General features: G+C 52.4%; 9 protein-coding genes across 9 annotated transcripts; 4 read left to right on the top strand and 5 right to left on the bottom strand.

The window, feature by feature from the left end:
• The first annotated feature begins 3,369 nt into the window (after window positions 1-3,369).
• On the top strand, window positions 3,370-5,622 carry BO95DRAFT_244619 (hexokinase family protein). The gene is made up of 2 exons (XM_025581378.1): window positions 3,370-4,148; window positions 4,205-5,622. Exons 1-2 carry the CDS (start codon window positions 3,514-3,516, stop codon window positions 5,427-5,429), a joined length of 1,860 nt encoding a protein of 619 aa, XP_025446300.1. The 5' UTR covers window positions 3,370-3,513; the 3' UTR covers window positions 5,430-5,622.
• On the bottom strand, window positions 5,594-6,376 carry BO95DRAFT_438970 (uncharacterized protein). The gene is made up of 2 exons (XM_025585636.1): window positions 6,133-6,376; window positions 5,594-6,059 (listed from the first exon to the last, which is right to left on the bottom strand). The coding sequence occupies exons 1-2, from the start codon at window positions 6,281-6,283 to the stop codon at window positions 5,836-5,838; spliced, it is 375 nt and encodes a 124-aa protein (XP_025446299.1). The 5' UTR covers window positions 6,284-6,376; the 3' UTR covers window positions 5,594-5,835.
• Window positions 6,377-6,468: 92 nt separating this feature from the next.
• Window positions 6,469-7,357, top strand: BO95DRAFT_380959 (transcription initiation factor IIA subunit gamma). The gene is made up of 3 exons (XM_025583353.1): window positions 6,469-6,659; window positions 6,731-6,878; window positions 7,007-7,357. Exons 1-3 carry the CDS (start codon window positions 6,619-6,621, stop codon window positions 7,151-7,153), a joined length of 336 nt encoding a protein of 111 aa, XP_025446298.1. The 5' UTR covers window positions 6,469-6,618; the 3' UTR covers window positions 7,154-7,357.
• Window positions 7,358-7,841: 484 nt separating this feature from the next.
• BO95DRAFT_459738 (uncharacterized protein) lies at window positions 7,842-9,332 on the top strand (the record flags this gene model as incomplete). Its single annotated transcript, XM_025588679.1, has 3 exons — window positions 7,842-8,082; window positions 8,184-8,229; window positions 8,309-9,332. 3 exons carry the CDS (start codon window positions 7,842-7,844, stop codon window positions 9,330-9,332), a joined length of 1,311 nt encoding a protein of 436 aa, XP_025446297.1.
• A 199-nt stretch (window positions 9,333-9,531) lies between these two features.
• On the bottom strand, window positions 9,532-9,964 carry BO95DRAFT_459737 (uncharacterized protein; the record flags this gene model as incomplete). Its single annotated transcript, XM_025588678.1, has 3 exons — window positions 9,532-9,703; window positions 9,765-9,820; window positions 9,884-9,964. 3 exons carry the CDS (start codon window positions 9,962-9,964, stop codon window positions 9,532-9,534), a joined length of 309 nt encoding a protein of 102 aa, XP_025446296.1.
• Window positions 9,965-13,984: 4,020 nt separating this feature from the next.
• BO95DRAFT_504961 (DUF323 domain protein) lies at window positions 13,985-17,360 on the bottom strand (the record flags this gene model as incomplete). The annotated part of the gene is made up of 7 exons (XM_025591146.1): window positions 16,569-17,360; window positions 15,818-16,497; window positions 15,504-15,719; window positions 14,571-15,453; window positions 14,247-14,515; window positions 14,103-14,184; window positions 13,985-14,054 (listed from the first exon to the last, which is right to left on the bottom strand). The coding sequence occupies exons 1-7, from the start codon at window positions 16,862-16,864 to the stop codon at window positions 13,985-13,987; spliced, it is 2,496 nt and encodes an 831-aa protein (XP_025446295.1). The 5' UTR covers window positions 16,865-17,360.
• Window positions 17,042-18,098, bottom strand: BO95DRAFT_244511 (uncharacterized protein). The gene is made up of 2 exons (XM_025581376.1): window positions 17,514-18,098; window positions 17,042-17,456 (listed from the first exon to the last, which is right to left on the bottom strand). The coding sequence occupies exons 1-2, from the start codon at window positions 17,786-17,788 to the stop codon at window positions 17,219-17,221; spliced, it is 513 nt and encodes a 170-aa protein (XP_025446294.1). The 5' UTR covers window positions 17,789-18,098; the 3' UTR covers window positions 17,042-17,218.
• A 547-nt stretch (window positions 18,099-18,645) lies between these two features.
• Window positions 18,646-20,349, top strand: BO95DRAFT_479066 (uncharacterized protein; the record flags this gene model as incomplete). The annotated part of the gene is made up of 1 exon (XM_025590078.1): window positions 18,646-20,349. The coding sequence occupies one exon, from the start codon at window positions 18,646-18,648 to the stop codon at window positions 20,098-20,100; it is 1,455 nt and encodes a 484-aa protein (XP_025446293.1). The 3' UTR covers window positions 20,101-20,349.
• A 1-nt stretch (window position 20,350) lies between these two features.
• BO95DRAFT_405370 (DUF92 domain-containing protein) lies at window positions 20,351-21,632 on the bottom strand (the record flags this gene model as incomplete). The annotated part of the gene is made up of 3 exons (XM_025583999.1): window positions 20,351-21,095; window positions 21,161-21,387; window positions 21,447-21,632. 3 exons carry the CDS (start codon window positions 21,630-21,632, stop codon window positions 20,351-20,353), a joined length of 1,158 nt encoding a protein of 385 aa, XP_025446292.1.
• Window positions 21,633-21,920: the final 288 nt, after the last annotated feature.

The raw sequence follows: 21,920 nt of genomic DNA, 5'->3' as shown, positions 1-21,920 counted from the left end.
TTTGCCCTCGCGTTACACTTGCAAAAAAACAGCCCAAAAACGTTCATAAAGGTTCCCATTAATGCAGTTGTCGGATCGTTAGGGGAATCTCAGATCGTCAATTGCGTAATGCTTCAGCAGTTGGGTTTCAGATTGAGGGATTCAGTTCTACTTCCTCGCTGTGCTGTCTATGTGAACCTCAATTGCCATGCTTCTTGCATGAATCATACATTGAAGTTGCATTGTTGCAGCAATGCCGCCGGGGTTGGGACTCAACCAACGCCTTATGCACTCCAAACGCACTACGACTCTCGATGGGCTTCGGAGCAGCCCTAGCTGGATGGACGGCTACGATCCACGCAGCAGCTTATCCGTACTGATCCGTGCGAGTCAGAACACGGCATAGATCAGTTGTTGACAGTCCACCCAGTGCGAACACCTCATCCACTTAAGGCATTCAGGCTCCAACTTTTGGACGGTGAGCATATTATCCAATGTCTGCTGTCGCAAGTTACGAATGCCGAATAACAACTGAGACATGCTACTGCCATGCTGAGCTACTAGATCTAAGTTAACCCGCAGGACTATAACTTACTATCGGGAACCTCAAACATAAGCTTCTAGCCTACAATCTAGCCATGAGGGGAGCAATCTAATATCCACGCCGATTACAAGAGAAAGCAATTTACATGGCACTTAAGGCACCAGACCTTTGATTTCCATTGGTATTCATTTTCGGATAAGATACTCTGTCGCATAATCTTAGATCAAACGCCTTTCAGTGAGCACGGTCATCGCCGTGAAGGAGTGATGGCAGATGGAACTAAAGCGCCTCAAATTAGCTGTCTGCAGGCAGGCACTCCATCCAGAGCTCGGTGACGAGGCCTATCACGTTAATTGACATAAGAGGGAAGCCCTCCGAGCATCAGCAGTATTCTTAGTGGAGGCCCTTGATCTCAAGTAGCACACTAAGGGTCAACAAGGGAGAGGACTAGACTACTCCGTAGTGCATAGCATACAAAGATATGCGACTACTATGACGGGACCCGTTAGCCTATCGCGCAGATCACAGGGCAAGTTGCTTGGCTGGCCCGGAACCTCCGCAAGTGTACCGGTCATCAGTCCTGCCCTGGAGCTCTTCTTGCCCCCCCAGTGAATCTCCGACTTCGGAGCTCTGACCGTATTGCCCAGAGCAGCCTGCATCTGACGCAATTCACACCTCCCAAACAAAACCTGCGGTGGTGATGACTCCCTTCTCTATCCGAGGACTCGTATGGACATCTTTTTGTATCCTGTGGCTTGTCTGAATGGGGCCCACCGCGCCGTGGTCACAACATCGCAAGTATAAGCGAGGAGTCATCACTGACCCAGACTTCTCGGCTGGCCAATCGGGGCGAACGAACTTTCTCCGGCGAGGGCAGCAGTGGTCTGAGAGTAGTGCCGTCAGTACATCGCAGGTTCACAACTGAGCATTGGCATCGAGGCGTGGTGTCATGGCAAGTCGTTTGGTCGGCTATGCTGGAGACTATACGAAGGGCCGACAGATAGAGGTCGAAGCGTAAATCCCATCTGACTCGACTTCACCTATTCCTCCACTCGGCTGCCTTCTCGGATTAGGAGAGTTTGATCTAACGCCTAGTACGTATCCCCAAAGCAAGGCTTGGAAGGCATCATGTCGTGACTCAACGGACATAATACGCATAAGGGACAAATGGCCCCACCATATACCACATGGCTAGATAGACGCTCGAACCAGGATGACGAGCTAACAATTTTCTCAACGATTCTGTTTCAAAGTTGCGATAATCTGGTTCGTAGTCTGGTTATTCAAGGCAGCGGTGTTGGGGAAAAAGAGCATCTATTGCATACTGGCCTCCTCTGTGCAAGGCGAGAGCGGAACGAGGCAGTCGGTAGTTTAAATGACAGCTGGTGCAGCTAGGCTTGGCCGAAAAAATGATTCCATGGCAAATCAGACCTGACACCAAGGAGGAAATGCGGTCACCAATTGAAAACGAAGGGGGATTTCTTGTATATTGGCGTGGTATTTGAGATAAGAGAGGAAGAGGAGAAGGTGACGTTGACTACTTAGCGGGAAGGGGACGGTTTCCCGGAGGGGAAAAGACCACGAAGGGGGTGTGGGTGGTGGAAAAATCAAAGGGAAAACAACAACAACAACAACAACAACAACAACAATAACAACAGAGACAACAAATAATTGTTGTTGTCTATCACCTCACATCCCACAGGTTCCAATCACAATTAATCGTTGATTATGGTGAGAGCCTTGGTCAGCGGAACCTCACCACCAGGTAGGCTACAGTACAACTCGACTACAACTGAATGGCATTCCATATAGGTGGAAGGGGGGGAAGATGAGGGTCCAGAATCAGATCGAGCCAGTATCATCCTGGGTCATCGACCGAGTAACTACTTACTAGTTACTACTACAACTACCTAGTAGTAACTTAGTAGTACATCCTCCACTCCTTCCATGGTAGCGTCACATCGTCTGTCCGCCGATGGTCGCATCTGCATTTTCCCCATCATCCACAACGGCCGGCGGCTCTGAAGGCTAATACGTACTCGTCACTCTTTTTTCCCTTTTTTCCTTCTTCTCTTTTACCACTTCAACCCGTTTCCTTTTCTTTCCTTTCTCCTCCGTTTCTCCGTCGTGCCCCTTCTTGCCCACCGTCTGGCTACTGAAACTACTTTAGTCTTCTTGGGGTGGGGAATGGCAATGAACTCTTACTCACTGGCTGGTCCTGTTTTCTTTCTACTGTACGGAAAATGATTATAATATTTAATTGAAAGTATTTCCACCTGTGCTCTTCCAGCATCATTCACTATCACGCCTCAGGTACGTACTCCCCACAGTCAACTGTGTTCTACCGTCCTGGTGGGGTTCTTTGACTTACAAGAGTATGCCTCTGTCCCTTCACTCCCCCCTCCTCCCTTCCCCTTCTTGCAGTCCACTTTTTTTTGCCAGGCTCCCTGCATCATGATCGTCACTGTCGCACCCTTCTCGTCCGGCAAGATATCTCAGCCTTTCCTCTTTTCATCATACAGACAGGCCACTGCAGTTGACAACGTCCGCGCTCGAACCCGTGCATTGACTGTAACCTTGGGAGCTGACCGTCACACTCATCATAGTCTAGAGCAAGCTGCAAGATAACGTCCCCCCTTGGAGAACCTATCGTCCCCGGACCTACGACCCCCACGGAAAGACCCCCAGCTAGGGTTTGCATCTTGAATTCCTTCAGCAATCAACAGGATCGCGTACGACAGGGCTCACCGTTGTATGCGTCCTATCACCGGGACTGAAATCCCCATTCCTGCTCCCCCACATCCCGTCCTACCTGGAAAACATTCCGCGAGGACAAGCAGATAAACACCATACCTGAACCCTTTCCTTCCGCCAACTTACCGCTCTGTCGCACAAGTTACTCTTCACCGAAACGTTTGCTACCCGCAAGTCACACGCGTCGGTAACTTGCCTGTTCGACCGCCCTCCTCGGCGCGGAACCCCTTCACAACATGACTTCCACGAGTCCTATAGAGGTGGACAAAAGCAGGGATGAAGACCATGAAAACATACACGATGATCCACTCGAAGAAGAGGACGAGGAGGAGAACGCTGAAATGGACCCCTCACACCAGGAATACCTAGATCTTCAGCGTAAATTGGATGAATTTCTGTCGCCGTTGGTTCTGGATGAAGCGGTCCTGTATCAGCTCGCGCGCCGCTTCTCCACAATCTATAAAGACCTAGCCCTGCATTCCAAGGAGCAATTCCTACCGACACCGGTTACCCGTCTACCCACCGGTCTGGAGACGGGTCGATACCTAGCCATTGATGTCGGCGGAACCAACCTTCGGGTTGCCTTCATCGAGTTGCTTGGAGAGGCGGCCGAGTCTGATACACCGCCAGGCGATGCTTCAGCGCGGTCGAGAGATACCCTACGCAAGGCACAGAGACAGCGTGTGAAGCGGACATTAGAAAGAGCATGGCCCATTCAAGAGCATCTGAAGATGGATAAGGCGGAGGACCTGTTCTCCTGGATTGGCGACTGCATCGCGGAGGTCGTGGCGGAGAGCCTGACATCGGAGAGCACTCGCGGCGAGATTCCGGAGGAATTAGAGATGGGCATTACATTTAGTTTTCCCATCATGTAAGTGTTACCCAGCGAGTTGGCAGGGTAAATCCTGTCTTACTAACGCAGCCTAGGCAAGAATCGCTCACTGAGGCGACGTTGATGCCGATGGGCAAAGGATTTGCGATTTCATCCGACCTCGATCTCCGCAAAATCCTTCTAAGTGGCTACGAAAAGCACACCAGACGACCGGACGACGAATGTGAACCATCCAGCAAACGGCGGAAGCTCTTTAACCTCCCTAAATTAAAGATCGCGGCGATCACCAATGACACCGTGGCCACTATCGCTTCTCTTGCCTACTCTGTGAAGTCATTGCCCAACAGCAGAGTTGCGATGGGAATTATTGTGGGGACGGGTTGCAATGCAACCATTCCCATGAAGCTCAGCTCGCTCCACAGCTCCAAAGCAAAACAGGTACAACAGAGAACTCCCGAGGCTGACGAAACTGTGGTCAACACCGAATGGACGATTTCTGGTGCCGCTCCGCCGTTGAAAGAGCTCAACATAATCACCCATTGGGACATCGAGCTTGATCAGGCATGTGCACGACCGGGGTTTCAACCGTTCGAGTATATGACTGGCGGCCGTTACATTGGCGAACTCATTCGGCTCATTCTCTGTGATTATCTCACAACCCAAGGTGGTTTATCCAAGAAGGATCTACCCGCATCTCTGGTAAAAGAATATGCCTTGACGACCTCCTTCATATCTGACAAGGTTGCTCGCTCCCGGTCCGACCATGAACTCGCAAGTGAGCTGGCTCAGGCCCTGCCGCCTCCTGAATCTAGAGAGTGGAATTGGGATGCACCGTCGGCCAACGCTTTCCGCAAGATTGCTAGGACTGTGCAACGGCGATCTGCAGGTTTGATCGCGGCAGCCGTTGTAGGACTCCTTGCATGTGCACAGGAGATCGAACTGAAAGTCGACAGTCCCGGGGGTTCCCCCACAACTGAGATCAGTGCCAACCTGGATCTATCCGCGGTCTCGAAGCATTTAGAACCGGAAGCATCTGGAACGAGTGGATCAAGTAGCATTAATGGACCCATTGTTCCGGTCTTGTCCCCCACGCCTGTCCCTGCAGACTGGCAGTCAGGGCCCGAGGAACTCGTGGTCGCATACACAGGTGGGATCATTCAGCATTACCCTAGCTTCAAGGAGATGTGTCAACAGTACATCGATCGACTCATCATGAGAACGGGTCCGCAGAAGAGCGGCAAGTCGGTGTTCTTGCGCGAGGCGTCTGATGGGGGTGTCATTGGCGCGGGTGTTCTGGCAGGCATGGTTGGAAACATGTAAGATGCTGGAAAGCAGATTCGGTAATGTGTAGACAGTTGGCTTGGCTTTGGCTTGGATTTGGACCTGCACTTCGAGGCGTCAAGTACCAGCATTTCGGAGGGCATACTTGCAGTATATGCGTAAGGCGTTTCTACGGCGGCCATTGTATTCCTCTTCGATGATATTATAGCTACAATTAGGATCTTTGATACATATGCTTGGCAGAATGTGATCGCGATTGACAGGTAGAGTGTCATTTCTCGTTATCAGGTTGTATCTGGGGTCAATTGAATCATCAGGAGTGCAGGCTCAGGGCTGTATTCTCAAGTTACCACACGGGGAAAGGTAAATTAGTCCAGCGACTCGCTTCAGACTCGCTCATCGCTTGAGTCACGATAGCAACCTAATGCGCCAAGCCGTCTCGCTCTCAGATATAGCGAAACATGTTATTGCGCACGCTGCGCTTCATAGCCGTGGGCTTGCCATCCTCGTACTCGATCCCGGAAGCACCACCGCCTCCAGACATCTGCTCGAGGCGCTCCCGAAGCTCTTGGTCTGCCTGCGAGACGCTCTTCAATTTGGGGTCGGTGGCAGGCTTTTTAGCTTTAGGTGTGTTTTCTTGGGGTGGTTGTGTGTTCGATGAGTTTTCGTCTAGATTATGTTAGTCAAAAGCTGAAATCAATCTACTAAAGTGAGTTTGGTGATGATGTGTCTTCCAACTGACCCTTGGTACTAGTATCTGCTAATCTACTCGCGGTGGAGGAGATATACTTTATTTCGGATGGAATGTGCGCAAAGAGCGTATGTGGAGAGATAGTCGATGAGCTCAGTCTCGTTAGACATGAGGACCTGCGGGTTAAGCATAGACTGAGCATCGTGAAGTGATCAAGTTTATTTTTTTTTTTTAATTTCTTTCGAGACCCTCGATTTCTTGGTCATCTCCTCCCAACACCCTTATCGTACTGATGTAATGGATGGCAAAGCGACACACTACATCACATGACTCGACCCCAACTCCCCAAGAGATCCACATCACGTGAAGATATCTCTCTGGCAGTCACAACTCCAACCTTCCAACTCCACCAGCTGACAAAACCAGCCGATTATAACCCCCTTCACGTTCCCCGATCTCAGCCCACACCACGAAAACCCCCGATAACTCTGTTTACAATCACCCCGACCTCTGCAGCCAGCCAAAGAAGCGAGAACGATGAGCGCACAGGCATACTACGAGCTCTACCGCGGGAGCAGGTACATCCATCCCCCCCCCTCAGTAACGCCCGGAGAAACCCACCCAGACACTAACACACAACCAAAAACAGCATCGGCCTCTCCCTCACGGACACCCTGGACGACCTGATCAACGAGGGCCGGATCGAGCCCCAACTCGCCATGAAGATCCTCTCCACCTTCGACCGCATCGTCACCGAGGTGTTGGCGGATAAGGTGCGCGCGAGGCTGACTTTCAAGGTACCATCTTGCCTCTTGCCTCTTGCCTCTTGCCCTGAAAAGCCAAAGATCCCACTCCCTGCGCAGCAGACTGGGGTCCATTTCTTCAAACAACGATAAAATTAACCATCCGTGCGTGAACGCTACAGGGCCACCTCGACACCTACCGATTCTGCGATGAAGTCTGGACCTTCCTGATCAAGGACGTGACGTTCAAGCTGGACAACCAGACCACCGTGTCGGCGGACAAGGTGAAGATTGTGAGCTGTAACAGCAAGCGGCCTGGGGAGGTTTAGGTGGTGCTGTGGCAGGGGTTTATTTGGTTTACGGTTTCTTTTATGCGCTCGGCTGGTTTGTCTCTTTTTTTTTTTTTCTTTTCTGAGAAATGGCGTTATATGCATTACAGCCCAGATTCTTTGTGTATATGGGTGCGGGGCAATGCGAATTGTGTGTCTTGCTGGGTTTGGGATTGGGCGTTTGATATGGGGTGTGTGTGGGCTTTTGTTTCTGATGTTGGGGATGAGATCTGGGGAAGAAAGTGATTTTCTTATGCTCTTGTTGCGAGAGAAAGAGTGGCTTTTAGAAGATTGACTTAAATTTGATACCCGAGGTTGAAATCATATCCTCACATCAACAATTCAATTCAACTGAAAAAGAAGTCAAGGTGAAAGTGAAAGTGAAAGCAGCCAGGGGATAAGTTACAATTGACCTCACCTCACGATAGTACTGCCGCCCGCCGGCCACTTCGGGTTGGAGACGAGGTGTGGAGCAACCAGCCCTCCCAACAGGGTTATATGGGCAGTACCTAAATCTAAAAGCAAAGAGGCGGGGTGGTTCCGGCCCGCGGGAGATTATCGAACGCGTTTCCCAACTTACCCGTCGCGATCCATATCGCAGCTCCAAGCCCAACGCAACCATCCTACCTTCAAAAAGATCAAAGGATGTCTATCCTCCATAACCTGCAGTTAACACCAACAACCGAAAATGCCCCGGAATCTCCCTTGGCTCCTCGACACCACCGCAAGCAGTAAACCCTCCTCCTCCTCCTCCTCAGCAACCCGACCCCGGGCCTCCACACCGCAACCCCGTCGCGCGGGCGCGACATCATCATCATCAGCAGCAGCAGCAGCAGCATCAACCACGCGAAACAATGCGCGCAAGCTGACCAGCAGCCCCCCGGGCTCCGGGGGATCTCGCACCCGTCGACGAGACTTTCTCCGATCCTGTATGTTTCACCACACCCACAAAACCTACCTCTCGATCATCGCGTTCGCAGCGGGAGTGAGCGAAGAGAACTACTAACCAAGTAACTAACGAATCTCAAAGCCCCGACACCCCCCTCATCCCCGATCCACCGCTGTCCATCGGAAGAGTTAGCCACCCTTTGCCCCTCTCCCCCCATTCCACCCCACTCTACATGTTGAATGCTTACCCCCCCCTCCAAAAAAAAGATATCTCATCCCCGGCCTCCAAAACGACGACATCTACATGATGGTCGAAGACGAATTCTACAGCGTCGCCCAGTCCTTCACCCAGCACTTGCATTACGCCGAGTACGTGCGCCGGAAGAAGGAGGTGAAGGCGCAGCAGCGAGAACTTCTGCAACAGCAGCAGCAGCAGCAACAAAGACCCACCGATGGGATCACCCCGCTCAGTGAGGAGAGTAGAAAGCGAAACGCCCAGGAGGAGTTGGCGGCGAGGCAGCGGGAGGGGTTGGAGACGATGACTGCTGGGGTAAGGCCGGTCGTGAGTGGGGATGAGGATGAGGGTGAAGCAGAAGATGATGAGGCCTGGGCGGGGACTTCGTTGCATGAGTTGATGGTTAGTCCGAGGAAGAATCTGTCGTTGGTCGGGGTGCAGGGGATACGGTCGGCGACGAGGGCGGCGGCGGGGTTTGCGCAGGCCGCGGGGGGTGTTGGGAGGAGGGTTGGGGCTGGGATTGGGGGTGCGGGTGGTGGTGGGGGTAGCAGACATGGGAGAGATGATGGGCACCAAGTTGACGACGATCAGGACGCAACGGCGTCCGATGATGAGGACGATGACCTCGATGCGCCTGCGCATGCGAAGACCACACCTCACCAAGTTTCGCGACGACGCCAATCGCGACGCTCTCCTCCGCTTCCAACAGAGGAATACAACTACGCGACGAGCTCGGATGCTTCACCCACGTCTTCATCCTACGAAACCCCTACGGTCGAGCCAAAATCCAAAAAAGCGCAGTCTATGAATGCCACTACTACTACATATCGTACACCAACTCCAATCGCTATTAAATCCAAGAGGAGATTAATCTTTGATGACTGGGACCAGCTTCCAGAGCCGCCGCCCAAGTCGAACATCCAGGTGCAATCCCGCATGTCGTCGTCGTCGTCCAGTGAAGCTCCTCCTCCCCCTCCACCGCAAAATCCACGAGGCATTGATCCAAAGGCGAAGAAGAAATCGCGTCTCAACGAAGTGCCAACCTTCCTTCTCTGAGGTGATGTGTAATTACGATTCCGGGCGCAAGCGCGCGCGCATTGCTCCGTTGCGTGTGTGTGCGTGTGTGCATGTATGGGCGTTGACAAAGTCAGGTTGGGCACCGAGTTTCTCCCATATTGATGGCGGGGTTGTTCGTCGTCGTCTTCGTCATCACTATCGTCGTTGATAATGTTTATCAGGAGGATGTCATGAACATTCACTCCTCCTGTTCAGCCAACGGCTTGGGAGCCGCCGCCGCCGCCGTCCGACTCAATCGCCGGACATGCGTCTTGATCTTATCCCGTGTCGACTGTTGCCGTTCGATGGCCGCGATGGCGATATCCTTTTCCTTTTCCAGGGTCGATCCACGACTGTGCAGAGTTGCGGCACTACAAACAAACCAGTTAGTCCCCACACCGTCCAGTGCAGTGCAAACAGAACCGGACTTACTCGTCGTCCGGGAAGAACGAAGGCATTTCCTCCTTCCGAAAATTTGTAGGGGGACCCTGCAGCGCCGTTATCAGTAACTTGAAATCTTGCATCCCGGGTATGCATGTTGCCAAACTCACAATCTCCAGCACCCGCGGCTGCGGCTTCTCGCGCTTGAACGGGGCCTTAATCAGTCGACCTAGCTGCCGAAAACACTCCATGGTTTCTTTTCTGTCTATTGCCTCTATTTCCTGCGAAGGTGTTCTTTGGTTTGGTTGGGAATCAAATGAGTGTGAGGTTGCTAGCAAGCAAGAAACAATTGCAAACGATGGTGTGGTTGGTGGTTCGGTTTTGAACGAATGGCGTGTGTCGCGGTCGGTATACAACAAGAAGGGAGCAAAGTCGATGAAGCAAGCTGATGAAGCCGATGACGACGATGATCAAAAGGCGATCAATCCAAATCCAGTAATCCTTCCGGACAATCGAGTAGCGAGCGAATAAGCAAATGTTTGTCTGCTTTTTGGTGGTTGTTCTAAAAACGGGGGATGGTCTCTAGTAGTATCCAAATGAGTGACCGTTGTGGTTGAGGTGGAGAGCAACTCCGTAGTAAGGCGGCGGAGAGAGACAGAGAGAGGCTATGCAAGCAAGCAAGCAAATATTCCCAACAACGAAAAAGAAAAAAGAACACCAGGAAACAAAGCAAGAGTCAAAGACAGACTAAAAAAACCCACACAGATAAGGAAATCTGGTTTCGAAACGAGGGACAGGCTGCCGGAAGCAGAACACAGAGGAAAAAAAAAGAAAACGAAAAAAAAAAAGCAAAGAGAAGTGCTTTCTCTATAACATTGGGCGGGGAACAGGGACGACGAGGTGGAGGGCGAGAGAAAGAGGAGGGAAAAGAAAGAGAGAGGAAGAGGGGGAGGAGGGAGAGAGATCTCTTTTTTTACGTGGATCGAGAATGAAGAAACGAAGCGGCCAGTGGGGGGTGGGTGTTGTGTCCCTTTGGGGGAAGTGTGGAGGAGATAATATATTCAAGAAATTGAACTCCAATTCGCCCTGTTTTTTGGCTCAAAAGGGGAGAAAAGAGAGAGACACGACAGGCTGCTGACAGAGTTGCAATTGGACGGTCTTTTTCGGGGGGATTGTTATTTTTGCTCGCCCGTGTCAAAATGCAAGAATTAATGCAGGCGTTCCTTTTGGTCTGGTAGTTAGTTAGTTAGGGAATGACAAAGGCAGGAAGGAACATTGGAAGAGTAAGACAAGATAATCTACCGTGACAGCTAAGTTATCCTATACGGAGTACACTCTCCCCTGTGCAGGCCAGAGAATCCCGTTGCTCTAGCTGCTCGGGACGCTAATGGGGGGGGATTTACGCGCTATGTGACACATTCCATTCTTTGCTCCTATGAGTAGGTTACTAGCTTGGTCGATTTCCCTGGGACAACAACAGTAGTCTAGGTACGTTACGGAGTACTGGGTAATTGACTCGACTCGCCAAATATGTTCGGGTCCGCCCTCATTCATACTTTATCCCTGCCCCCTTCCTTTTTCTTTTTTTTTTTTCCCTTTTTTCCTTCTTATGTTGTTCTAGACGGATGGATGCAGACAGGGTAGGGTATGTATGGCCCCAGGGGCAGAGGGGCCAGGCGGATGCAATGCGTTGGCGGGCTGGCTGCGATGCTTGCTTACTTGCTTGCTTGCTTGCTTAGCGTAGCGTGGCTTGTACTGTACTTCGGTGGTTGTTGATGTGGTGGCTATTGTCGGTTGCTATTGTTGTTGCTGTTAGTAAGTTAGTCTACGGTACGTAACTTAAGTTAGGTCATAGGCGTCATTTCCATGTTTAACCCCCTCCCCTGCTCCTCCCTGAAACCGTGGTTCGTTCAGGCACCAGGCACCAAGCTCTAAATAGAGGGTTGATCCCGAGAACTCGACATCATCGAGGTTGTTGGGGCTGTGTGTGCCTGTCGATCCTCACCTGGATCTGATAGATGAAATATGTGACCTGGTGTAGAAGACGCAGAGGTGTAAATGAAAGGACATTACCCAGGAAATGAAGACCCCTAACTAACCGGTGCCAGCACTCACTATCTCCCTCGACTCACCATGATTTGTGCTTTACAGTACTCCGTACTCCCTTCCTGTACTGTACATATAGAATAAGATATCTTCCTACATACGTACTACATGCCAGAATAGCCCTGCCCTGAGGATGTCCCCGTAGCAATGGCCAATGGCCCCCCTCCCCCCGGGGGGAGGTGGAGGGGCGAAGTGGAAGGATCACCAAATCAGGGCTCTCCATTCCCCAATCTGGGGGAGAAAGAAGGGAGATCGTCCACCATCTGAAGCAATAGTCGAACCCTTTCCTTGATACTCACCGACTGGAGGTAAGTTGAGTTGAGTGACTCAGTATCTATCTCTATGACGATGTCAGCAACAGGAATAGCATTATTTTGGGGATAAGTCGATCGGATCTGAACTTTGCTGCGACTGCATACACCGGGACAGTGACAGCTGCTACAGCTGCTACAGCTGCTACAGCGGCTACCTCCCGGCCCCTGAAACTAGCGTAATGTACTTCGTATGTACCGGTGGAATCTAGAGATAAAGCCCCAACCTCCCTTGTATAGTATTCTAGGTAGGTACTGTACCTAGTGCTGTACAGCCAGTAAATAGTTACTGTCCGCTGTGCTGCGATTCGCCCCCAACTAGCCCAGCCCAGTCAGCAAAACCAGCCCCAGCTGAAGTTCTGCTCCCTGCCTCATTCAACGATGATGTAGGCTTGGTTTGTGTTTGTATTTGTGGTTCAGGGTGGTCAATCCATCGGTTGTCAACAGAAGTCGCGTACCGGTCGGTATATTGATCACAGAATCAACTCAAAACTAGTAATTAATTGACAACCAAATCTCGCCCCTTGTACAATACTACCCGCCTACCTACCCTACCCATGACTGAACCCAAATTCCCTATCCGCCATCATTCCAGAGTCTTCATTCCCCTTCCCTCCAGTAACTACATCCATCTACCATCCCTTCCCTTCCGTCATCCCTTCCCCCCATATTCCCTCCTTGCATACAACCAAAAAAAAAAAGACCAATCACCTGATCTCAACCCGCAAACTCTCCATAAGTTTCCAGTGGAGCAACCGGAACCCGCGTCGATCAGGTACCGCTGGCCTACCGGTACTAAGTCCAGGTAGCCTCCGGACCAAAGACTCGACTCCCAAAACCCGTAACTAGCATTCATCACAGGCCTACGGAGTAACTTCACCTACTTCACATGGTGCATTCTTCAACCAAACACAGAAACCAAAAAATTGGCAGGGTATGATATCCCCCTCCCTCCCTTCTTCCCCTTTCAGAAAATTAGATAAGGAAGTTACATAAGGAAATGGCGAGATTCAACGGGGAAGGGACTACTGATCCCTACCAACGAATCTCATAATAAATAATAACCCAGTGCTCTCCCACTTGATACTTTCGACGTCTGAACACACACACACACACACACAGAGAGAGAGAGAGAGAGAGAGAGAGAGCATCCAAGCAAAACCACCACCACCACTTCTAATCCTCCAAGCATCGCCACTGCCACTGCTCCTACTCCCAAATCACCCGACCATGCCAGCTGCCAAGAACAGCACATCAAAAGAGACTGGCAAGGCCCACACGGAATCTAAAGTAATGAATCAATTATTGCCATAGGCTGTCTATTTATCTTCTGAAAGACATTCTCGTGGTGTTGTTGGAAACTCGGCTCACGCCGGGGGAGGAATCGGTTGGTCTGCACCGCGCTGACTTTTATGAGTTGGATCAAGTACTAGTACTAGGTATAAGATAGATAATAGTACTCCGTACAGTAACTTACTACAATATCTGCGTCCTACCTACAGCACAATTGTAGTACCCTTCTGAATGCATCTCTTTCTGGGAATGTCTTCATCATGATGAATTCTGGTCCTGAACGAGTAAAAGTATGCATGTAGAGGAAGTTACTTCTCGGTGGTACTCGGTGCATCACTACGCTACTTAATCTCCCCCAATATCATCACCACAGTCGTGATACACTTAGATGTAACTACGCCCACAGCTTCCAGCCCTCGGTCAAGGTAGACACACCTTAAGAAGCATCCTCGGAACTCACACTTCTTCCTCAACACTCAAAGTCACTATCTCAATACAAAACTAACCATACCAGTCCACACAGAAGCACAACCTCCTTTGCTGTAGGTACTGTCCCTCTCATCATCGAAGATCCCGCACCAACCGTGCCCCGGCCCAAGGATAAGGATAATTCCGCTGATACCAGTTGACACTTATCCCAATGTTAGCAATGTACACGGCCAGAAAGAAAACAACTTACAATGTCGTCCGCCCCGCAATCCTGGGGTGAGTGGCCCAGGACCCGCCAAGAATGATATTGTGCTTTCCATCGAAGAAGTCGGCTTCAAGGTCACATTAGCATTCGTCTCAACAGGTAACATGAACCTCTTGAGGTAGAACGTACAGGTATACCCCGGATAAATCTTCATCGCCTCAAATCCTTCATGTCGCTCCAAAGTCGAGCTCGTCCATTCCCATACCCCGCCTAGTTCGCCGTGCCCGGCAAGTCGATCGCCGTGCTGGATGACCGGGGTAGGGTGCCAGTGCTTGAACCCGACGTTGCAGTCGTCGAGGTCCACAAACACTGGCTGGGAATCATGCGCCGGCTTCACAGGAGCATTCATCTTGGTGGGGAGGACACCGTTTCCGTGTCCATTAACACCATTTGTCTCGCTGTGGCTATTGATCATTAGTCTAACTCAGAAAAAAAAAGAATCAGGTGACCGACCAATATCCATTGGGCAAATTCTGCTTGACTCCATTCAATCGAGCTGCGTGAGCATAGATACTCTTCACTTCCTCGAAGCTTGGAATTCGACAACCCATCCATTGCGCATATTGTGCCAGCTCATCATAAGACGCAATGACCGGCCAATCCTGCGCGTACTCCAACGGCACCGGCCCAAACACCGTACGAACAGCAAAGCTCGCCAGGTACTCCTTCGTAGCGTGGCCATTACTCTGTCCACCATGCACGACGCCAGACGACCCCTTGGGGTGGGTCCAAATCCACGACTCTGGTTTTTGGCCCAAGCTATTCGCTTGAAGATATCTAGCATATTCCCCATTCGTGATGGGTCGACCCTGTGCCTGGAATGCCGGGACGGAAATGACCCTCGCCGGCTTCTCGTTGTCCCATGCGTAGGACACACTAGGCACCGATTGCCCGTCATCGTCAAGTCCTATGGATAGGGTCTGTTCTGGAATGGTGAACCAGTCGTTCGGCCTCTCGCGCTCTTGGGCATCTTGGAATATTCTTTCAAAGTCCGGCTTGGGGACCGCAGGAGGGGGGTTTATCCGCTCACTCTGAATGAGCATGTAGAGAAAAGTCTCGAGGTGCATGGCTTCATGCTCGAAGCCGATCCAAAGAGCTTCACCCAGCATCCGATCCTGGACCAGGTCGTTCTTCTGATAGATGGACCGAACGCGACTGCGAACTCGTTCTTGGTAATCCAAAATCTCGTCAAGCGGCGGCCATTCATCTGGAATTTCGCTGTGTGAATGGCACTGTTCAGGGTTGTCCACATCGGGGTCAATGCCACGTTCGAAAATCAGCTGGTATGACGTGGGATAAGTCGGCTCATCGCCCAGTGCTCGAGTGAGATGGATATCTGTCTAGGCTTAGCAAAGTCGAAGTCTACCCAGTAGCCAAGCACTTTACCTAAAAATGTAGGAATGTGCCCAAAGTAGAAAATCAAGGCGTTGCGCAGTTTGATAGGCTTGGAAAGCAGCTTCTCGCGAGGCACCATCGATCTAGTGACGATGTCCCACGCCGTCCAAAGCTTCCGAAACTCTTCGTATGTCGGGACGGCACCTGCCGCATACTGTGAAGGTTTCGTCGGATAATTCAAGACTGCTGAGGACAGGATATGAAGATCTGTAGGACACGCGAGTTAGCTTCAGACAACATATCAGGCCGACTCCAGAGCGCCACGCGCATGGAATGAACAGGAAGTTGGTGAGTTAAGGACGTACGATACTCCCCGGCCTCATTCCCATACTCCACCTTATGGATCAACCCAGCATCATGCCACAACTGCTCCCGCTGCGTAGCACTATACTTGTATGCCTCTTCAAAAATCAGCTTTTCGCCCTGCTTGATCACCGTTCCATTGATGGTCACGTCATGCTTCGGCGCGTAGAACGCCCGATGTGTCCCTTCAGCAACATTGTAGTCCGTAATAACGTCCCAGTCCTCCAGCTTGAACGCCTCATACCCCAGCACGGCATTGGCATGAACCAGTCCATTCTCGTAGAATTGCCGCGTAATACCCTTGGAGTCATTATAAGCCCGGAACACCTTGTCCGGATCACTACAAGCGTCCAGGCCAATAATCATCAGATCGTCAGGGCCCAGGAGGCGAGCGAATTGCCCCAGGAAGCTCGCCGCGGACGGCCGGTCAAAGTTGCCAATCGACGACCCCATGGACATGATCACCGTCGGCAGCTTCCGGTTCTCGGGCCTATCCAGCCAAGCCATAGCGTCGTCGTAGGTGCCATGCAGGCCGTGGAACTCGACGTGCGTGAAGTCGTCGATCGAAATCTCGGAAAAGGTGCGTTGAAGCTCGGGCAGGGACAGATCGAGGGCGTAGTAATCGACGTGCTTGCCGGCCGACTCAAACTCGCGGAGCAGAATCTCAACTTTGCGGAGGTTTCTATACAGTTCAATTTCATTTTAATTTCCGTTGTCCGGATTCCAGAAAAAAAAATGGAAAGCAGCACGTACCCGCTCCCTAGCTCTAGTAACTGCGCATTGTCCGGAATGCGCTCCACGATCCGCTGGGCGTGCGTGCGCAGCACCTCAATCTCCGCATTGGTTAAATAGTACTCCTCGAGATAAGTTATCTCCTCGAAGAGCTTCAGTCCCTGGTCATTATACAGCAGCATGGTGGGCATTGAGCGAGTGGTGCCAGCCGGAGGAGAGATTCCTCGCTGGATCTCGTTCACCAGGGAGAACTCCAGTGCATTTTGGTGGATGGCCACAATGTCGACACTCTTGGTGGGACAAGTTAACGGAGACATGGTTGCAGGTCCGTGTGGCTTGAAGTCTATTTTATAATATACCGAGGTCCTTTGGAAGGGGGAACAAGGAAAGTCCAGGAGGATAATACGTATATCCCAATTTCAAACACCAAAATTTTGGGACTAGCCAAAAGGCGCACTTTATATTAGGTCTGCGAGAGAAAGATAAGAGAGAGAGAAAGAGGTAGGGAGAGAGAAACAAAGAGAAGGCAATGTAGTGTGTGTGCGCCTAAGAATGTTGTTGTATAAATGCGTATGCACGTCGGGTGCAAAGGGGAGTATGTATGGAGGAAAGAGGGGTAAAATGAGGAGGATGAAGAGGAAGAGGGGTGAGATGCAAGTCAGTCAGTCAAGTCAGTCGGCCCTTGCAGCACCGAGAAGATCTGAGCGAGGTGTAAATAAACAGGAAAGGCAAGACCAGCTGCATAAGTAGTGGCCTTCTGCTGGTGGGGGGAAAGAGAGGGGGGGACGGTGCCCTGTATGAGTAGCATGTCCCTGAACATTTGTGGAAACCGAGGAGTCGGAATGCAAACAGCCCACCGGGGCATGGATCTTATCGGTCAGCCATGGATGATGAGACTCGCAACTATTGCTCGAGGGCAGTCAGACCACGGCTGAAAGGAGGGGAAGTTGATGGGGTTATTTTTACATGGAACGAACGATACCCCACCACGCAAGGAAGGGGATTCCTTGGAGGTCGGTCCATTCATCATGATTTTGTTTTTGTCCCCCGAACTCCCCCGCTGAGTGGTGGAACGATCCAATGGAGCTGTGGGAAAAGCGGAAGTGACGCAGGCATACGGGTGCGATTTCCAACGAGTCTGACAATCTGACAATAAAGTTGGGCGAGAACGAGAGAGTGAGAGAGAGAAGAGAGGGAGGGAGGGAAAGAGATGGATTGAGTGGATGGATCGAGGAGTGCATGAGAGGGTCATGACGTTGTTGTTTGCATTGCTTTGTGCTTTGTGGTGTTTGCACTGTTGCACTGTTGCACTGTTTGTTAGCCAGGCTGCCTGCCAGGGTCGTATCGGCCCCACTCTGGGGTGGAGATCTCCACCTGTTTGCTGCGTTTGGATGTTTTGTCTTCAGCTCACGGACATACTCCGTACTGCTCTATGAGTATCTGAGATCATTCGGCGCTTATTTCATTGTTGCTTTTGTTGCACTAACTCAGATCCATGTCTCTGCTTACCAAGGCTGTGATCCATCCTGACTCACAGCAAGGTTTTCTTGATTCATAATCCAATTCGTGTTGCTCGAAGCTTTCAGAAACAAAAAGCAGAAAAATGGTCCGCCAGATGCGCCAAGTCCAGCAACTCGGTGCCTGCCTGTGGTTGCACTGTCAGATGATCACCACAGATCTACCGTACCGAATGATGACAGGACCAGGAAAGCTGAACAGATGTGATAAGATTAGGGCTACCCAGATCCTTGCTGCGCTGCAGCTGCCAGGATGATTATCATGACCCAGGTCATTTTAGCTCGCTCCATCAAATCTCTCTGGAGTCCCGAGTAAACTGTTACGATGGAGACACTTTGCCTTGATGTCTCGGGAAACCGCAAAATGGCTTGGGGGCACGCCTCACCAGAAAGAGACACAATTGCTTTGTCCCACGGCGCTTTGTCCTCCAGCGAGCTCCATGAAAGAGCCCTTTCACCATCAAGCCCAAGGGCACACCCGCACATATGAATATATAAGCCCCCTTAGCATCTCCAACAACTTCATAACCAAACAAACCCCAGCACCTTTGGCCATACATATACTCAACAACGGAAAAAAAATGAACCCATTACCACCCATCAAGCGCCACTTCTTCGGCGAATCCTCCTCCGAGGACGAAGTGGACCGCACGCGGAACGATGACTCCGACGAGTATCAATTCAAGGACTTCTCAGACGAGGACGCCGGCAACGACTCCGACCTCGCCTCGGAATACAACCCGGAGCCGCTGCCGCCGCTGGACGAGGGCGACACCTCCTGGAAGGAGTACGACCCGGACGAGAACTACTGGTACGTGGGGACGGAGTTCCTGGACCGCCAGTCGACCCCGTCGCCGACGCTGGTAGAGGCTCGGGAGAAGGCGGCGGCGCGAAAGGCGGCGCGTCGCAGGAAGAAAGCCGAGGCGCGAGCAGCGCTGGAGGAACACCGACGGAGACGCGCGCAATCCCCGATCGAGCCGCTGCTGGCCGAGCTCGACGAGAAGCTGGATCGGTGGGAGGTCACCCTGGCCCTGCACCGGGCGATCACCTTCCTCGAGGAGGGCCAGGACCGCGAGGCCGAGCACTTTGTCCTCGAGGCCTTTGGCATCGCCAACCGGCTCGGCAACCCGGTGTGCCTGGCGCGGTGCCAGTACTGGCAGGGTAGGGTGGAGTACTTTCGCGAGAACTACCAGGAGGCGCAGCAGTGCTTCCAGGCGTGTCGGGAGGGGATCCTGGACGCGCCGGAGGGTGAGACCATCAAGTGGTACCTGCGGGTGTCCAGGCCCGGGCTGACCGATGAAGAACGGCAGCAGATCGGGCAATCGGAGCAGGATCGAGATCATGCTCATGACTTGTATGGGTACTCGCCGCAGTCGACTAGTCCTCTTTCCGCGAACTTCCATTTCCCCCATCTTCAGGACACCGAGCACACATGGGGGGAGGAGGGGGACGAGGAGGGGGAGCTACCCGGTGAAGCTGTGCCTTATGAGACCGATGGAGAACAGCAGCAAACCGAAAATCCGGAGCAGGACCGAGATCGAGCTCACAGCTTGTATGGGTATTCGCCGGAGAACGCTAGCCCTGTATCCGCAGACTTCCACTTTCCCCCGCACACATGGGGAAAAGAAAAGGAGGACCGGCGGCCACCCAGGGAAGCAACCCCCGACAAGGACCACGATGACGGTCGGCGAAGACTTCTAACTCCCAAGTCCCGCCTGCCATTCGTCGCGGGGGAGTTCGACTCAGACGGACTCCAGCTGCACCGCAGCCAGAAACATTTCACGTTCGAGATGTACCCGCAGGGCATGGCGCCACGGACCCGACCGACCAACATCTTCCCCGAGCAGCGCAACGAGATCCTGATGTCGGAGGAGAGCTGGAAGGCGTTCAACGAGTACGTGCAGGACAAGGGCGTCACCATGAGCTACCTGGACCGGGAGGGCCAGAAATACCGCGAGGCGATCAAGCGGAAGAATCGGGCAGCATGGGCTGCGTGGGCGGCAGAGAAGAAGATCAATACTTGTACCCTGATGTAGAAATAGACTCTTTCTTTCTTCCGTTAGTGCTCGAAAAGAAGTTATTTTAGAAAGTGTGATCCAAGTTGGGGATTAACCCAATGACTTGAGACCTTGCCTGATATCATCGTCGATCCAACAAGCCAACCGAGAGAAATATATACTGCAACCAAATCAGCAAAGACTCATTTCACCAAAGATAGAACATAATAAGCATCCATAAATTACCATATCATATTAACCCACCCCCTTTCCCTCTCCAAAGAGAAAACTACCACACCAAATCCGCACCATCCAGCCCCCAAACCCACCCCGCCACCCCCATCGCCCCAACACTCATAACCACCGCCATCAACACATTCACCGCATTGTTATCCAAAATATCATGTCCGCTCTCCACCCGCCGACTCTCATGCCTGTCATCCGTTGTCGTCTCTCCCGCCGAAGAAGAAGAAGAACCGACCTCCCCACGCTTCCCCCTAAACGTCGCCGTCGCCGTCGCCGCATTAGCAATATCCTCAGTCGCCCGCAGCTGCTGCGCCGCACTACTGCTACTGCTAACCCCACGCGCCGGCGTAAGCCCCGCAGCGTTGGCCGAGACACCCGCCTTGGTTGAGGAAGGATGAACGAGGACCTTCTTCCCGCCAGACCCCTCCACGATCTTCCCCGTCCGCTTATCCACCACACTCGCCTGGAACAGACCCCCCAAAATACTATCCAGCACGCTGCCTAGAGTGCCCCAGGCGGTGACAGCCGCAACCCACCCCGCGCGACTCGTCAACAAACCCAAAGTACTGCCGCCCGGGGGGGCACCGCAGAACGGCAAGAACGCGGCCGACGACAGCGCGATGGTGAAGGCGCCGAACATGCCGGCCAGGAGGCCGGTGCCGGTGACGCCGCCGTTCGTGCCGGGGGGGACGACGCGGAAGGTGGGCGAGGTGATCAGGCGCGGTTTCGAGGTGGAGAGGATCCCCAGTTCGGAGGAGAAGGTGTCGGCGGTGACGGCGGCGTAGTTCCTGTGTGTACAGTACACAGTCATTAACAAAAGCTTTCCGGGGGGAGGGGGGGGGGGAATCCTTACGCGACAATCCCAACCATCAACACGTCCGCTACATCGTGACCGTTCGAGAAACATTGAGCGGCGTTGGATCCGGCGGCGGACCGCTTCGCGAGGACGTAGGTGTGGGCGAGGATGAGCACCGAGGCGACGATGGAGTTGGCGAGGACTTGGACGTGGGTGCGAGGGCCTTCGCCGCCCTCGGAGCCGGTCGCGGAGAGGGTCAAGCGGGATTTGATCTCGTGCTTGACCTATACCCATCAGATCCATTAGCAGGGCCTCAATGGGTAGTATCCAAGAAAAACTTCACCTTGGTCACTCGGCTACCTCCGAGGTAGAATACGGCCAGCAGGATAAACGGGGTCGACCATGGGTGGAGGGCGTGAGCTGAAGCGGTCAGCCCGGCGGCGACCAAACCCAGGGTGGTGAGGGTCTTGTGTGACCAGGCACGATAGAGAAGACCTGCAATAGCAGGAACAGCGATGACGGGTTTCATTGTCGAAGAATCATGGGGTTTTCGTGGGCCTGTGGGAGTTTGAAGGGAAGAAGGGGAGCTCGGTGAGGCTGAGGCGGAGGTCTTTTGAATCCGTATTTAACCTCCGCGGCTTTCAGTCAAGTGACGTCCACAATTCACAGTAGAGAAAGGTGCAATGTCAAGCAGAACTTACTGGGAACTCTCAGTTGTGGGGTGACTCCCAGGTCTAAACAGGCTTAGCGTGCCTAAACAGGAAGGCGGTTGACTTGGCGGGCCCCAGGCCCGGGAACTGGGAAGGCCTTAGTTGAC

The sequence above is a fragment of the Aspergillus brunneoviolaceus genome (assembly GCF_003184695.1).
Source record: "Aspergillus brunneoviolaceus CBS 621.78 unplaced genomic scaffold BO95scaffold_7, whole genome shotgun sequence".
Lineage (NCBI taxonomy): Eukaryota > Fungi > Ascomycota > Eurotiomycetes > Eurotiales > Aspergillaceae > Aspergillus > Aspergillus brunneoviolaceus.
Note: the sequence above shows the minus strand (reverse complement) of the source record. Positions and strands in the feature narration are given on the sequence as shown.